General features: G+C 46.0%; 1 protein-coding gene across 4 annotated transcripts in view; it reads left to right on the top strand.

Annotated features, from left to right (window-relative positions):
- The window catches only part of LOC117583117 (neural cell adhesion molecule 1), a 135,523-nt gene extending 120,889 nt beyond the window's left edge, over window positions 1-14,634 (top strand). For 2 of the 4 annotated variants that reach the window (XM_034271303.1, XM_034271304.1), the window contains 5 exons: window positions 2,465-2,694; window positions 5,024-5,437; window positions 5,626-5,684; window positions 12,653-12,697; window positions 13,470-13,588. In XM_034271303.1, coding sequence (XP_034127194.1) covers window positions 2,465-2,694; window positions 5,024-5,437; window positions 5,626-5,684; window positions 12,653-12,697; window positions 13,470-13,588 — 867 coding nt within the window. Of the gene's footprint in view, window positions 1-2,464; window positions 2,695-5,023; window positions 5,438-5,625; window positions 5,685-12,652; window positions 12,698-13,469 lie in introns of all 4 variants that reach the window. The other 2 variants (XM_034271305.1, XM_034271306.1) reach the window with 2 other exon arrangements.
- The last annotated feature ends 1,106 nt before the right edge of the window (window positions 14,635-15,740 follow it).

Genomic DNA, 15,740 nt, shown 5'->3' with positions numbered 1-15,740 from the left:
GAGGAGCAACAGCTCCAGATACTTCCACACCCACTGAACCCGCAGCGACACGCAACTGAAGTCCTGAAGTCCTGACTCCTGGGTCCGTTCGTGTGTGTGCGTGCTGGCGTGCCAATGCGGCGTATGCGTAATTCCCACATGCCTCTTGCAATTATTTGTTTCTCTCTTTTTCTCTGTTCGGGCAGCTCTTTGGCGCTTTTCCACACGCAGCTGAGCGACACACAGACACACACACAGCCAGAGAGCCAGAGAGCCAGCACACCCATCTAACAACACTTTTCCGCTAGCAATTTCCGGCAGCCGAGACTTCGTGCTCCATGGCAGAGGAAGGTATTGCATAATAGATTGCCAGGCAGAAATAGGGGCAATGGAAAATGGAGAAGCACGCAAATTCTTTTCTTCCCTTTTTGGCTGATTAGTGTTGATTGGTATTTCTCGCTTTGCTGCTCATCAATGCTAATTTTTTGTTCTCTCCATTGCTGCTTTTCTCTGAAGTAGGAAAGCAGCAGCAGCTACCGAGTTGGGCAAAGTTTCTTCTACTGTTTCTCTTGCTTTCGCTTCCTTTCGCCTGTTCACGTGGGCGTGCAACAGAAGCATTTGAAAATGAAGCACAAGTGCAAAAGATTGATTGGCGCAACATTTGCGTGGATCTATTAATGAAGTGCACACAGAATCAATTCAGGCAATCAATTGCCGAATTCCTGGCAATCAAAGTGCTGCCTAATTAATTCGGTTAGCAATCTTCTGGAAACGGTCGAAAATATTAAATAAAATAATAATTTCTGCTCATTTTTCTGCCACGTCAACACTTACGCCTCGTTACGCACGGTTGAAGGAATGAATGCCATGGCGCCATCATGTTGATGGGGATTCAGATGTGGACTCGGACTCGCCTGAAGATGATCATTGAGATGATGATGATAATAATAATAATGGCTGTGGCAATGTTGGACACAGGTCCCGGACTAGAGCTTACACAAAGGGAGAAAAGCGGAAAATCAACAGCAACGAACAGCAATGAAGGCATGAAAAACGCAAACATCAACAATTTGGACAAATAATCTGAGAAGGAAGGGACAAAAAAAAACACAACAACATTTATGGCATGACGGCATAACAGCAACAACTGCACACGTACGAGGGAATGCTCATAGCGGAGGGGAGGAGCGGTGGATATGTGTCTCTTTGTATCTATGTGGTTGCGTGTTTGTGTTTGTGTGAGCGGAAAATATGACAACACATATGCAGCCACTGACAGCCATTTTAATGGAATATGATGCTGCAAGCCATCGGCAATGTTAACTAATCTAAAAGAAGAGGTTTGCCCCATGCCGACAACAGCCAGCAGCCAGCAGACATATCTGTCTAGACCACACAACTATCTGTGTCTCTTTGCCGTTCTCGTTCTCATAATTTTTTCATCTATTTGTTTTAATATTTTCTCTTCTTTTGTGGGGAATTGGAGACTGGTTTTTGGTATGTGTGTCATGCCATCGAGCACCTGCTGCTTCCTTGCCACCACCAACACTGTTAATTCGTGCGTTCTGTCCTTGCTTATCTGCCGAATGCCTGCCTGCCTTCCTGCCTCCTGCCTCCCTTTGGTATCCCGCCTCCGGTATCCTGTCTGGGACCTGTCAAAGCGGCGACAGCTCGACGGGCTGCAGTGTTCGCAAAAATGCTCCCAGCGCCTTGCGCGCTCAATTCATTTACAAAACACGCACGGTCGTCCCTCCGTCTGTCAGCGGGCCATAGTTGGGACTCGGATCCAGATCCGGGCCACGCAGCGACGTGTGCCCCAGCTTCGGTTTGAGCTTCTGGTTCAGGATATGTGTTTGCACAGGATTCGGGCACACTTGACACACAAAACATGTGCCCCGGAGTTGGCCGGAAAATATTGTGTAGGAGAATGTAACAAACAAATAGAGACAAACGATGCGCAACCAAAAATGGGATTCCATTCCATTCGTGGAAGGGAACTTCCTTTCAGTTATGACCACCGCCAAAAAACCCCAGCAGTCATTAGGCGCTTTCTGTTGAAAATCTGTTGAAAAATCGGAACTGTGAAAGAAAATCAATACTCATCGCCTTGCACGTCGATCTGGTTTTCAATTTCAACAGGAATTACGCTTAATTGACGCTCAAGTGACAGCAGCACGAAGTGGAGGTGGAAGTGGAAGTACTCGCCACAAATCGTCTTAACTTTCACCTCAGCTCACGACCCCCCAACCCGCATGACATCCCTCAACCCACAGACATGCCCCAAGAACCAACCTCAACCGCTTAAGCAGCAGAAAGGTACAAAGACACGCACACAATGTCGGTTCTTAGAGCTACTTATACTTAGATACACTCTCTCTCTCTCTCTCTCTGCTCATTTACTCATTCACTGACTCAAGACACACTCGCACACCCCGAAGTTGTTAGCTGCTCGCTGCGATTGACCAAAGTTTTCAATTATTTACAGGTAATTTGGTTCAAAGACACCATGCAACTGGATACCACGGAGCGGCACATCATGGAGACGCGCGGTTCGCGGCACACGTTGATTATACGCAAAGTGCATCCGCAGGACTTTGGCAACTACTCCTGTGTGGCCGAGAACCAGCTTGGAAAGGCACGCAAGACCCTGCAGTTGAGCGGAAAACCGAATGTAGCCGTTTTTAATTCACCGCCAATCAGTCAGTACAAGGACAGGTAAGAATCGAATCCATCTATATCCTTCGGTTTTTCCGTTGCGCGCGGGACACGTGCCATGTTCGGTGAAGTTTTGCTGGCTAATTGGAAGTGAGGGGCATTCCATGGGTTTACGTAATTGAGAATTAAATGCAAAATCAGAAACAAATTTCAGGATTTTGTGGGTTGATTGGCCATTAGACATTTCACACAGACACGGACACAGACACTGAGACAGAGAGATGATGCACACGCCGCACATCAAGTGACTTTATTAGATTAATTTCGACGAGTGACAGAGAGACGCCGCCCAATGGCTGGGCAGCCGGTGCGTATACGTAACGAATAAAACTTTTAATTGGATTAGCTGTCATCAAACACACGCAGACACACTCACACACACACAGCCATAAGCGAGGCGACACAGATAGAAAAGGGCAAACCCACAAGAGGGAGAGGGAGAGTCAGTGAGGCAAGCGACAAACAAGCTCACATCTCATGTCACACTCGAACAAACTGGGAGACAGCCAGTCAGTCGGTCCGTCTGCCCCGTCCATCCAGTCTGTCAGTCATTCATTCAGTCAGTTAGATAGCTTTACACTCTCTCTCTCTCTCTCTCTCTCTCGGAAAATGGGAAACGAGTGCCATTGGCACCTTTCAATAATTCAACTTGAATTAAGCCCCTTAACCGGGAGTACATTTTGAAGCGAAACCATAGCTAGAAAATGGGCGAAAAGTGGAGGAAACTCCAAGCAAACAGTGCGCAGAAAAAGTACGCGTACGACCATTATAATTCGGGGGTTAGCACCGAACTAAAACTAAAACTAACCAACCAAGCGATAGCCATGTCAACTTTTGCGCTGATTTCATTTCGTTTCATTTGGTTTTGATACGCTGACGGAAACTGCTGCCGGCAATTAAGCTACCAAAAGCTACCAAACTCCACCCAAAAAATAACCGAAAACCCAAAACCGATTCTGGCAGCTCCATAGACTGGCGCCAGTCTATGCCCTGCCGTTTGCCGGGCTCTTCAATTGTTAATAATCATTTTTATTGCTTACTTTAGTTTTATGCTATATGCGAAAAAGTTTCTCTGATTGGCGTTTTATGTTTTTATTGTGCGCCAGGACTTGAAGTTATTAGTTCTCATGGCCCAATAATCAGGCAGAGAAAACATCAACAGAAAACAGAAAACATTGAGAGCAAAACAGGAAGAGCAGAGGCAGAGGCAGAGGCAGGGCCTTCCCTGTTGGGACATAGGCCTCTTTATGGCCCGAAATTGGGGCAGGACTCCTCCCCTGTAGTGTGCCCAATGCTGATTAGCATTCAAATTGTGTGCCGAGTTTATCGCAAAGCAATGAAGTTGCGCCTTTGTAATAGAGGATTGCGACAGCAGGGCTCCTCGCAAATGGTGCTCTGAACCTGATTCTGATTCTGAATTCTGTATTCTGTGATTCTGGCATCCCATGAGCTACGTCTTGTAATTAGTTGTTTACTTGAAAGCCAACAGTTGCTGTGGAGTGTGTGCCTGAGCCCGTGCCTTTGCCTTTGCCAGCGCCTGTGCCTGTGCCTGCCTATAAATAAGTTTGTCCATCAGCTTTGATGACTAATGAGCTTAAGTAGTGCCGGTCCGTGCGGACTCCTCGGACCCTGTTCGGCATTAAAGCCATCGCTTCAAGGGGGGCTATCGAACTTTAAGCAGGGGCCAATGGCCAAAAATGCAGTCCGACTGGCACAATGCACTGCAGGAGAATGGCAGCAGCTTGGGGTGTGGGAGTGGGAGTGGGTGGGTGGCCATATAACTTCATTTACACTTGAGCTGAGAATGTGGCAGGACTCTCTGTTGGCTTTTCGGTTGAATGGACGCATTGTGCGACCAGCAGGAAGGGGCCCAGACAATCGTTAAAGAGGTGGTGGCCTGGGTGGGTCGGTAGGGCAAACAAGCAGCCAATAACAAAGGGGAGTCACCCGGCATTATGTTAAGACTGCAGCAGCAGCAGCAGCAGAAACAACAATGCGGGTATGGGGATCGGTATACGTGGCTCATACACGCAGTATCTTCACCCCGGCATTGTGCTCATCCTCATCCTTCGTCTTCGTCTTCGACCGCTCCATTGATTATGTTGTTGTGGGTCCTGCTGCTGCTGGATGCCTCGCTGACTTGGCTGGCTCCTTGCTGGCGTGCCTGCGTTGACTTTGGCTTCAACAGCTGAAGCTCCCAGCTTTGAGCTTGCAACTTTATCGAAAATTTAACAATTACATATTGATTGCAGCCGCCTTAAAATAAATCCCAACCCCGCTGCAACTGTTGCACGCGATAACTTACCCACTTATCCCTCTCTTTTGGCAGATACAACATCTCCTGGGCAGTGGACTCGCATTCACCCATCGAGGAGTACAAGTTGTCCTTCCGCAAGCTGCCACAAGGACATGAGGTCGTTGGCAATGCCATTGACTCGCAATCCTCTTCGTCGTCGTTGTCGTCATCGCAGTCCTCGTCCTCCTCCTCGTCGCAGATGTACGGCTCCGGTCTCCACTCGCATCACATTGGCAGCAACATCGGATTAGGAGGAGGCAGCCTCTCTGGCGGAGTCGGCATGGGCAGCTATGGCGGCTACGGCAATCTGATGCACTGGGGACGCAACGACTGGCGCAATGTGGTCCTGCCAGCCATGCCCCTCTCGCATCACTACTCGCAGGGCATGAGCTACATGGTACGCGGCCTGGATCCCGATCAGCACTACGAGGCCACCGTGCAGTCCAGGTGAGCGGAGATGGAGATGGAGATGGAGCTGCAGCTGCAGCTGCTGTTATTTTTGATAGCCGCAGTGTGGACTGTGCATGCTCTTGTGCATGCATTCTGTTGGGCTCATTAGCAAGCATTTGCATATTAATAACTGCTAATTTTCCTGAGCTGCATAATTAATACGGTGAAATGGTCTTCAATTGCAGGAATCGTTACGGCTGGAGCGATTTGACCAACAGTTTTGTCTTCTCCACATCATCGAATGGTGAGTGTCAGTAATGCGAATAGCTTTAGCACCCGTTAAACATTCTATCTAAAGTGCCAGCAATGCACTTTAAGCCTCAAGGCTTATGTCCGGCAACCTAAATACGTATGAAAACCCTCAAATGTAGTGTTAGGGTATTCCTGCCTCGGCTAGCCGATGTTCAATCGATTGAAATCCTTTTGGCTTTGTATTTGCTTTCTGTTGCTGGTTGCATGCATAATAATTTGGTATTATGCGTTGCTTTTCGCCGATAATCCACAACAATCACAATGGAGCGGCATTGGCAGGCCAAACAGAAAGGGAGCAACACAGCCAGAGCCCAGAGTCTGTGGAAACTGTCGCAATTTAATGTATTTAAAATGTATTACCGAAGCGTAAGGGAGCGCGCGACAAGTGAGGCGAGAAGTGGATGCATTTACCGCGCTTTCATTTCGTTTTATTTCGTTTCATTTCGGTGAAAATTCAGCAATAATTTTCGCACTAAGGCGCACTTGCACATCCCTTAATGCACATAGATACACACATGCACATCTGCCTGTCACAGTTATCTTACATTTTCCATGCGAACATCAAGTATACGCACCACTGGCAGTTATTTTGGCTGCCAGTTGACAAACTTTCGCATGGACAAATTCTGCATACATCCTCTGCGGCGCCTGCAGTCACTGCAGCTCCCCCGAGCTCGAGTGTTTGTGTGGGCATAGTGGACCCACTAATTGATGGGTGGTTCGTGCGTGCAGTCTTGACTTTGCATAATGAGGGTGAGAAATCAAATAGGGCACAAGGCTTCGCTAATTGGATGTGTTGCCAAATGGGGGTTGGGAGTAAAAGAAAAAGGAAAAGGAAAAGAGCAAAGTCCGCAGGACAGGAAAGTCGCAAACAAAGATGCAGTGCATCGACCAAGACGTCTCCCCTGTTTGCAAGACCTCGCCACCAGGTGGGTAGATTTAAATGCGCAAACGAAAACCATTTATATGCAAAACTATTGTTGCACTGCATACAAAATGACTACGGCAATGCCACACAGCGATAGACATGAAAAGAAGTGAACGAGAGTGCAAGAGCGAGAGCGAGAGAGAGTGAGCGGAATGGCAACATAAAATGTGGCGCGCGCGGTTAAGCGATTTTCCATGCAAATGACGCACATTTGCCCGGCGCCAGGCGCCACGCCAGTGGAGGTGGAGATGCAGGAGGAGCCTCCAAACCGTTGCCATCTTTTGGCTGCCATGCGAAATGCATACAAATGCAAATAGTTCACAGTTCAATGCCGCCGTTGCTGTTGCGTTGCCTGGCAAACAAACGCATAAATATGCAGGCAGCAGGAGCGCTGAAGAGCAGCAGCACCAACAGTACAAACAATACAACAAAAACCAAAAGAAATATGCAATAAACACGCACATGCCGCAGCCATGAGATACTCGCAGAAGACGAGTGCAGGCGCAGGCAGCAGGCAGCATGTTGCAGGGACAAAGCGATGCAGCGAAAATTTAATAAACCAAAACGTGAATGCCGCACACATAAAGGCATCGCGATGGGGAACAATACATTCGCTTTTCCGCCTGCTGAGACGGAAGATATCGATGTCGCTGGCTGCAAGACGTGTTGCTTTTGACAGGTTGCACAGACACACACTCTATGGCAGCATACTTCATTAGACGCCATTGAAATGGGATATAAAGCCTGCCTGCCGTTGCCCCCCTGCCCACTGCCTCCTGCAATCAACTTGCACTCCCTGCCATGGGATGCCATGCCCCAGAAACAACTTCGTTTTGTGGCAATCCGATGGCTGTGCTTTGTGCTAATGAAAATGACTTCATTATATTTTCGAAACGTAAACAATTTACGCAATTAGTGGCCGAGCATGCAGTGCAATAATACGACGGGTACACCAGAGCACCCAAGCAGCAGAACAGCAGAGGACAAGAACAACAGCAGGATACTCCCGCAGAGGAGGAGCAGCCGCAGCAACAGCAACAACATCATGGTGTGCAATCGAGCAAAGCGGCAACTAATGAGCGCAGAGTGTCATAACTACAGAAACAATGCCAGGTACACACACACATACAGGTACAATAACTGAGGCACTAACCATAACAGTAAAGGACAGTGCCAGAGCCAAAGAGTCTTATGGACCCAGACCCAGAGCCAGACAGTTACAGAAATATTACCAGTTCATTTACCTGTTTGCTACGTGTGCGGCAAGCAGAGCAGAGCAGTGTACCGGGGTCAGACTCCAGCCACTAAAAGAAAACGCCAAATGGAGTGTGCTGTCACCCAACCTCCATTCAACGGTTCGCATATGCACTTCAAAGACCACTTCCTCCACGCATTTATGGGGCTGGTTTGGCAGCCACCTGAACGAAGGTAACTGCTGAGGTGCCAATGGCATTTGGGATAACAATAATACCCTGGCATTATGCTGGGTCGATTGTTTTCCAAGATGCAGCTCAACAAGTAAATGTAGAGAGAGAGAGCTATAAGGGGAGCAAAGTTTTGCACCGGAAAGTCTCTGCCACTTCATTAGTTTTTACAACTTTCCTATTAAGATGGTTCATTTTTCAATTGACAATCAATGTTGTGTATAATTTATGCTTATTGTGGTGCAAGAAAAGTTGTATAAAGCGAAAGGAATACCCTGATGGCAGCTGCAATCTTTCTGTCTGGTTTTAGATATCCTTTATACGTTTTATACGGGAAAAATAAGTCATAATATTTGCCTTTCCCATTCTACTTTCAATCAATAAGTACAATCAACATTAATAATATTGAAAGCTACTTATTAGAGGGACAAGTTTGAATAGCTCATAATATGCGACAATTCATTGGTCAGTTTAGCGGTATAATATCCTCTCTAATGGCATAATATCCTGGCTTTTGGGTCAGCTGAAGGACCTCCAAAGGGCATATCTACTTCGGGTTGCCATTGGGTGGGCCAGCCACATTCCGTCCGCCCTTCAAGTGCATTTAATTTTAACGAGTCCTCTGTGGCGCTCCGTCCGTTACTCGTTGTTTGCACCCGTAATGTTCTCAACGAGTGCCATTGTACGGCTGTGCCCTTTGTTTTTCCTGCTGTCCTGTTGTCCATTGTTGCTGCCATTTCGGTGCGTGGCGGACACTTGGATGGGGGCACACAGCAAAAGAGGCAGCGAAATAGACTCGACTAAGGTATGCAACTATTTACATCATCTATAGCGCTGGGTAATAGTAACGACAGAAGAGCACGAGGGTCTGGAGAGTAGTGGGGAGGGAGGGAGGTAACTTGACAGCAGGACATGGACAGGCAGAGGGTCGGTCAGAGGGCATACACACTCTTATAGCCCGGCACATAGAGACATAAAAAATAATGCATTTTGTGCACGCGAAAAAATACTCGACATAAAGCAAAAAAGAAGTTAAATAAAATTACAACATAAAGTAAGGCAACGAGTCTGTCAGTGTGTGTGTGCCTCAAGTGCGCTCGTGTGTGTTTGTGTGTATTTGTGCTCTGTTTGGTTGTGTTTATATGTGTGTGTGTGTGAATGGCGGACGTTTGGCTACAAGAAATATCAGAAAATGAAAGACTCGTTGAAACTTGCGTAAAACTTGCTGAAACTGCCAACTGAGGAGCGCCGCAGCAGCAGCAGCAGCAGGAACGGAGAAGCAACAGCAGCGGGAATAGCAATAACAGCAACAGCAATGGTGGCAGCAACATGGGGCAGCAGCAGCAACAACAACGCCAAGCATTCAAACGATGACAAAGTGGACCCTTACTGCATGCCCCTTAGAATGCGTTGCCGCTGCTGGCACTGAACGTCTGCTCAAAAACTTTCAATTTACTCGTCCTAGTCCGACGGCCAACGTATCTTCTTGCAGCACCACCATTCTCATTCTCATTCCCCCAACCCCCTGTCCCCCTGTCCCCCTGTGCGTTTGAAGCTTTTGTGCTGCCGCCGGGAATACTTTAGCCGAGGCCCCCAAACAACTGCAGCGTCGTCATCGTCGTCATAGCCATCGTTTTTTGCTTTCTTTTACCCCCCCCCCCCTACTTGCATGTAAGTTGCAAAAGTTTTTCAAGGCATATATACCATACTCGTACTCATACTCGTAGTCGTACCCGTAGTAGTTGTTGCAAAAAAAACGAAAACAAAGGAGGAGCTGACTGGAAAAAAAAGAAATGAGAGGCAAGGAAGACCCGCCTGGCAGAAGTTTGTAGTGGCAGCATAATAAGCACAGGCAAAAATAGCACCACGCTCTCGCCTCGCAGATGTGTAATGCGAATTCTCAACGTGAATGTTATGTTTATGTAAAGTGCAGGTCCCACAATGCCATGCCCATGCCCGTGCCCCAACACGAGAGTGAGAAGCGGGAAAGTGGGAACCAGGAGGGCGACACTGTTGCTGAAGTTTCAACTTGCCACAAGTGCCTAGTGCCCCTATACTATACATACATATATGTATGTATTCGTGAGAAGGAAGGGAAAGGCTTGTGGCAACTGCATTACAATGCAGAAGGAACCAGAGTATTTGCTGGCCAGTGCTGCTAAGCTTTAAGCGGGGCTTTAAGGGTCGCCGGGGCCCACGACCCCAATGACAAATCCGCTTTCAGCCAAAACAAAAAAAATCTAAGCCATAAAGAGGGGTGATGGGGGAACAGGGGGGCGCATGTGGTCCACTTTGCAACAAACGAGGGATGTGTGCGTGCGGAGCATTGTTGAAATGTTGCTGCCGCTGCCGAAAACTTGAAAATCCGCGGTGAGCCTGCGCCAACGTGTGTGTCCTGTCCTGCAGCAGTGGCAACTTTTGCTGAATGTGTAATAAACTGGCTGCTGTGCGCGCAGCACAGCCCCAGAGCCAAGTTTCGGATGCAAACTGTCCGCAAAAGCATCGGAAATGCTGCGCGAAAAATCGGATTTGCCTGCTGTACTTACAAACACCAGCAAAGCGTTGCAAAGGGCAGCAGGATTTGCCACCACTGCTGCTGCTGCTGCTGCTGCTGCTGCTGCTAGAAGCATCAGCTCAACAAATCCATGTCCGTGACTGTGACTGCCCCCCATCTATGTCGATTGCACTCGGCCATTTGTATTTGTTGCCGCACCGCAATGCTATTATGTGAAAAGCGCGTTTCGTCCACTGTCCAGGATTGAAGGGGGACGGACAGTCGCCGCCTTCCAGTGGGTCCAGAACCAGACAGGAGCAGCAGGAGGTGGCACCGGCCACAGGCCAGGTGCTGAGAGCTGCTCACCGCGACAGAGCAGAGGAGAACAGCCCAGCCCAGCTCAGGCCACGCAACTGCGGCGACATCGATGGCCGGGCGCTTATTTAGCTGCACAAACGAGAAATCACAAGTGACGTTACGGTTTTGTGTCACCAACCGCAAGCAATAAAAGTCGCAACGACAACCGAATCGGACCTGGACCTGGACACGGAGTCGGACCCGGACCCAGACTCATCCCAACAGGACTGCAGCGGGTGGCAACATTAGCCGGACAGCCACATGGTCACGAATGCTGGCTGCCGCTCCTCATCTTTCCATGGCTCCTCCTACACTCCGGCCCTGCCATCCAATCCACTGCTATCTCGGGTCTGTGGCCGCGTCTGTTTTCATTACAAAATTGTCGGCGTTCGGTGGTGGCACCGCAATTGACAATTTGGTTTTATTTTATGTTGACAGTTGGGGAATTTATATGGCTGGGCATTGCATTTGATCGTCGCCCGCTGGCCATTTTTCTTAGCCGCTTTACCGACTGCCCACCGACTAAATGGCCAAATGAATAGAGAAATATGAGCAGAGAGGCCGGACCGGTCCGGTCCATGCCGAGTGGACAGTGGGATTTGGAGAGCATTTGAGAATTAAAGGTGTCATGTTCCGAGGCTATGGCGACGGCACAGATACCTCGATAGATAAGCTGTCCTGGTTGCTTGCTGGTGGCCAAACATGAATGCAACATGCAACCTACATTGATACCACGTCCGGCATTCAACTCAACTCTGTCTTTCCCTCTTTCTATCTCTCCTCTTGGCAGCTGCAACATCCGATGTTGCCTGTCTATTAAAAGTGTCAGCAATCACTTGTGGGCGGATGCTGCTGGTCCACTCCACCCACCTCTTGTTAGAGGCAAAGGAGACGGCAATGCACGGCTAGCACGGCATGTGGTGGGGAGATCTGTTTGCTTTAGATAATGTCGAACCATCTGCCAGGCAGGATATAAAATATTTATAAGTTTCGCTTGCCCAGAAATGCCAGCAGCTTGATTCAGTAGCAAATGTACATGTCCCTGGTATCCTCTTGGCATTTCATTAAAATCGTACTGCGACAGGACGTTACCTTGGATATATACCACATATCTATAGACCTGCATGTATCTATATACATATTTGTGAAGGGAGCTTCATTTACGGGTATACATATATGCGGGCAGAAGAGCGGGAGGGTCCTTTGAGGCTCTGCTTCGATCGCCTGAATGGCCAAATGCTCATTTGTCATTATTGACAGATGTTGCACGCTGCCCGTTGCCATTTTAATTGGCGGCTTTAATGAAATGAGCTGCCTGGCCTGCTCTGGTCTGCACTGGTCTGGCCTGGCCTGAGCACCATAAATGACCTCGCTGCTCAGTGAGGCCAGCCGAGGCAATTCCGACCATCCTCTTTGGAGCCATTGCCATCCAATCCATCCGACACCCAAGCCGCCCAATGACTTCCCACTTGATTGGCCATCTGCATTCGCAGTCGTCTGCGCCAAAAGTAAATCCCTGTGATTGCAGATTGCACTTTAAGCGTTAATGATTTATTTGCCCGCATGGATTTTATTTAAATGCCGAAGGATGCAGGACGGATGGAAATTGTATTTTGTTTGCGGTACAATAGGCTTTTTCACCACGCTTCCCTCTTCCACCTATCCATCCGCCTTGCACACTTTCTATCCACTATCCACTACTATCGCTACTTTCAACTCTCCTAACTTTCAACGACTGCTCCACGTACTAATTGCAGATGGACCTGTCGATCTGTCCACCTTTTTGAATCACGGTCTGTCAGGTTAGTCTCTCTCTCTCTCTCACTCTCTCTCTCTCTCTCTCTGTCTGTCTCTCTATCTCTATCTCTATCTCTCTCTCTCTCTCTCTGTATCTCCAACTTGCTCCTATCTCTCTATATCTATTATACATTTATCTTTCTCTATACCGTATCATCTCTCTGTCTCTCTTTGCATGTTCGAATCTGCATGATATTTGTATTTATTTTTAAATAACTTGTACATAAAACTCAATTTTTGTGCTAAGCTGGGCATGCGAAAAAAGGCAGCAAATCCTAAAATCAAATTGGAACAAATCAAAGCAAATTGCATACACCTATTGGGATGTGTTGGCATGTCCGTCCGTCGCGTGTCCCTGTCCGTGTCCGTGTGTATTTGTCCGTGCAGTTTAGCAACTATTTTGCGTGCCATTTCCGTTGCCATTCCCAGTCCTCGATCAACAACAGGAACACGAAATATGTACAAAAAATAATACAAATCGGAACATCAAACGAGTTTAAATGCATACCCCATTGAAATTCCGCTTAGTTTATATGGGTTCCTGTATCTATATGGACTCATGTGAGAGAGGTGCTTTTTGTGCATTTCAATCTGTTCACTTGCATGCCCAACCAATTTGTTTTATGGCTGCAGCCTATCTCTCTCTCTCTCCTTCATGAATATTGAAAAGCATTCCCAGTGTGATTCAAAATAATTCCATTCTAAATAACTCTAGCGGAATGTTTAAAAGTTGATTAAAATACAAACATTTCTCTCTCTTGCATTAATTTATTTTAGATAACGAGATGCGCGATCTGAGTGTCACATTCTATGGGAGCAGTGCCATCAATAGGCAAAAACTTGGACTCCTGGCATTAAGCTCGGCCACGCTGATCCTCAGCCTTATAATGGCCTAAATTTGATTATAATTTGCTTACGATTTAAGTTACGGATCTCACCGCCAATAGCAGTAAAACGTATCGTTTGGGATTTTGTTTTTGCGAGAAGCAACAGAAGGATGCACTCTAGTCGTAAATGGTAGCCTAAGGAAAGATATATATATATATATATACATACAGAGATGTAAACGTAATTATAGACATTCCTGCTACGATTTCTCATTCTTCGATTCTCAAGATTCTCAAGCAAACAAAACCAAAACAAAAAGGAAAACCAATTTCAAATTTAAATCATGACTAACCAAAACGGAATAAGGAACCATACATTCTACGTGTAACAATCAATGTAAAAGAGCATAGAACTGTTCAAACTAGGAACCATTTTTGCATACGGCAACTAACGAATACACCCATATGAATACATCCATACTTCCACTCACTCACATTCGCATTTGCAGACCATTCGAGCACTCAGAAATCCAAGTGTAAATAGATTTTATCCTACATACTTTTAGGATTAAGCTGCACCAAAGAAATTAATATAAAATAAAATACATATGAATGTATGTGTACGTGCATATGTAATTGATCGATCGGACAGTTGTCCATATAATACATACATCCAGAGTATATATATAAATATATTTAAGCTTCAGTGTGTGCTTGTGCATCTGTCACAGGCAAATGGAAAATTGCAGCATTATGCAAATAGTTAATTTAATTAATCTATAAATTCATAAACTAATTATCGGATATGCAATAACCGCACCACACACACAACACAACACATACATTTTTTAGTTAAATTAATTTGTGAAAAAACAATGGTAAAATCATTGCAGAAATGTGAAAAAAAAAGATTCCACTAATTTGCAACATTTTGAAACAAAGCGCGTCATTCCACACACACACACAACACAAAGGACACACACTGGACACGACGCATTTTGATGGCTTAAAGCAGACAGCAGACAGCAGACAGAATTTTTCTAGCTTTTTGCAAAATTTGTATGTACGTAGGACCTAAGTAGCTTAATTGTCCGCATAAATGCAAGTAAATTAGTGAAAACAAACTCATTGATTCAATCGTGTAAATTAATCAACTGCAAGGGAAGTCAGGCCAGAAAGAGAGGAATTCCATGTGGATTGATTAATTTACAATTATCGCATAATGTACATATAGAAAATCGAAATGAAGTGGCGGCAGGAAGGAGCAGTAGAATGACGCGAAATGGAATGGCAATGAAACGGAAACGGAAGTGCTAACTAGGACACACAAATAGCTGTTAGTAACTACAAAACATTATAGTAAATATATCCGTAATTACGAGATTATACCCAAACAAAAATGTAAGTGTTTAGATCGAATACCAAACAAAAACACCGACGCAGGGTGTGGCCAAGAGGTTGTTTTATGTAAATATAGTAGTGCACCCACAGATATTTAGCATCTCACATGATAAAGTTATAGATATGTAATCGATATTGTTGCTTCAGATGGCAAATCGCGCACCGTTCGTGTTTGGTTTTTCCGGCACCCTGTATTATCGTTTTTAGCAAATCGAAAGCCAAGCAAGCAAGCTACGCAAAAATGCTCCTTAAAATGCATAACAGTCGCATGTATTGTATTGTGCATTTTAGTGTATAAGCAAATACATACATACTTGTATTACCAGTATATAGTATGCATAAACAAACATATTATTGAAATTATAGGAAGCCCAAATGCCAGGCCAGGCATACACATAATTGGATCACTTGTGTGTAATAATTTGATTTAAAACTAAAATTCAAAGTATAAGTACACACAGGCGGCTTTGTAGGATTCACACGGACTTGTGTGCGGGAACGGGAACAGAATTCCAGAGAGAGAAGGAGAGCCCGAAATTGATATAGAATTATATAAATATAAATATATGTGTAATTAATTAACGATGTCGTGCACATTCGCTAGACAAAGGCTACAGAGTAAATTAAATTAACGTCAAGTCATAATCTATGTTTATGTGTGTGTAAATGGATGTGTAATCATGCAACAAAAGATACAATAGATACAGCCACTCCCCCCCCCCCCCCCCCCCCCTCACCCCCCCTCAAACCCCAACACAAAAAAACTTAATCTAACCAGAACAAAAGATTAACAAAAATAAAAAATTAGTGATCTTATAAT

This window comes from Drosophila guanche, unplaced genomic scaffold (genome assembly GCF_900245975.1).
Source record: "Drosophila guanche unplaced genomic scaffold, DGUA_6, whole genome shotgun sequence".
NCBI lineage: Eukaryota > Metazoa > Arthropoda > Insecta > Diptera > Drosophilidae > Drosophila > Drosophila guanche.
This window is presented reverse-complemented; position numbering and strand designations above follow the sequence as displayed.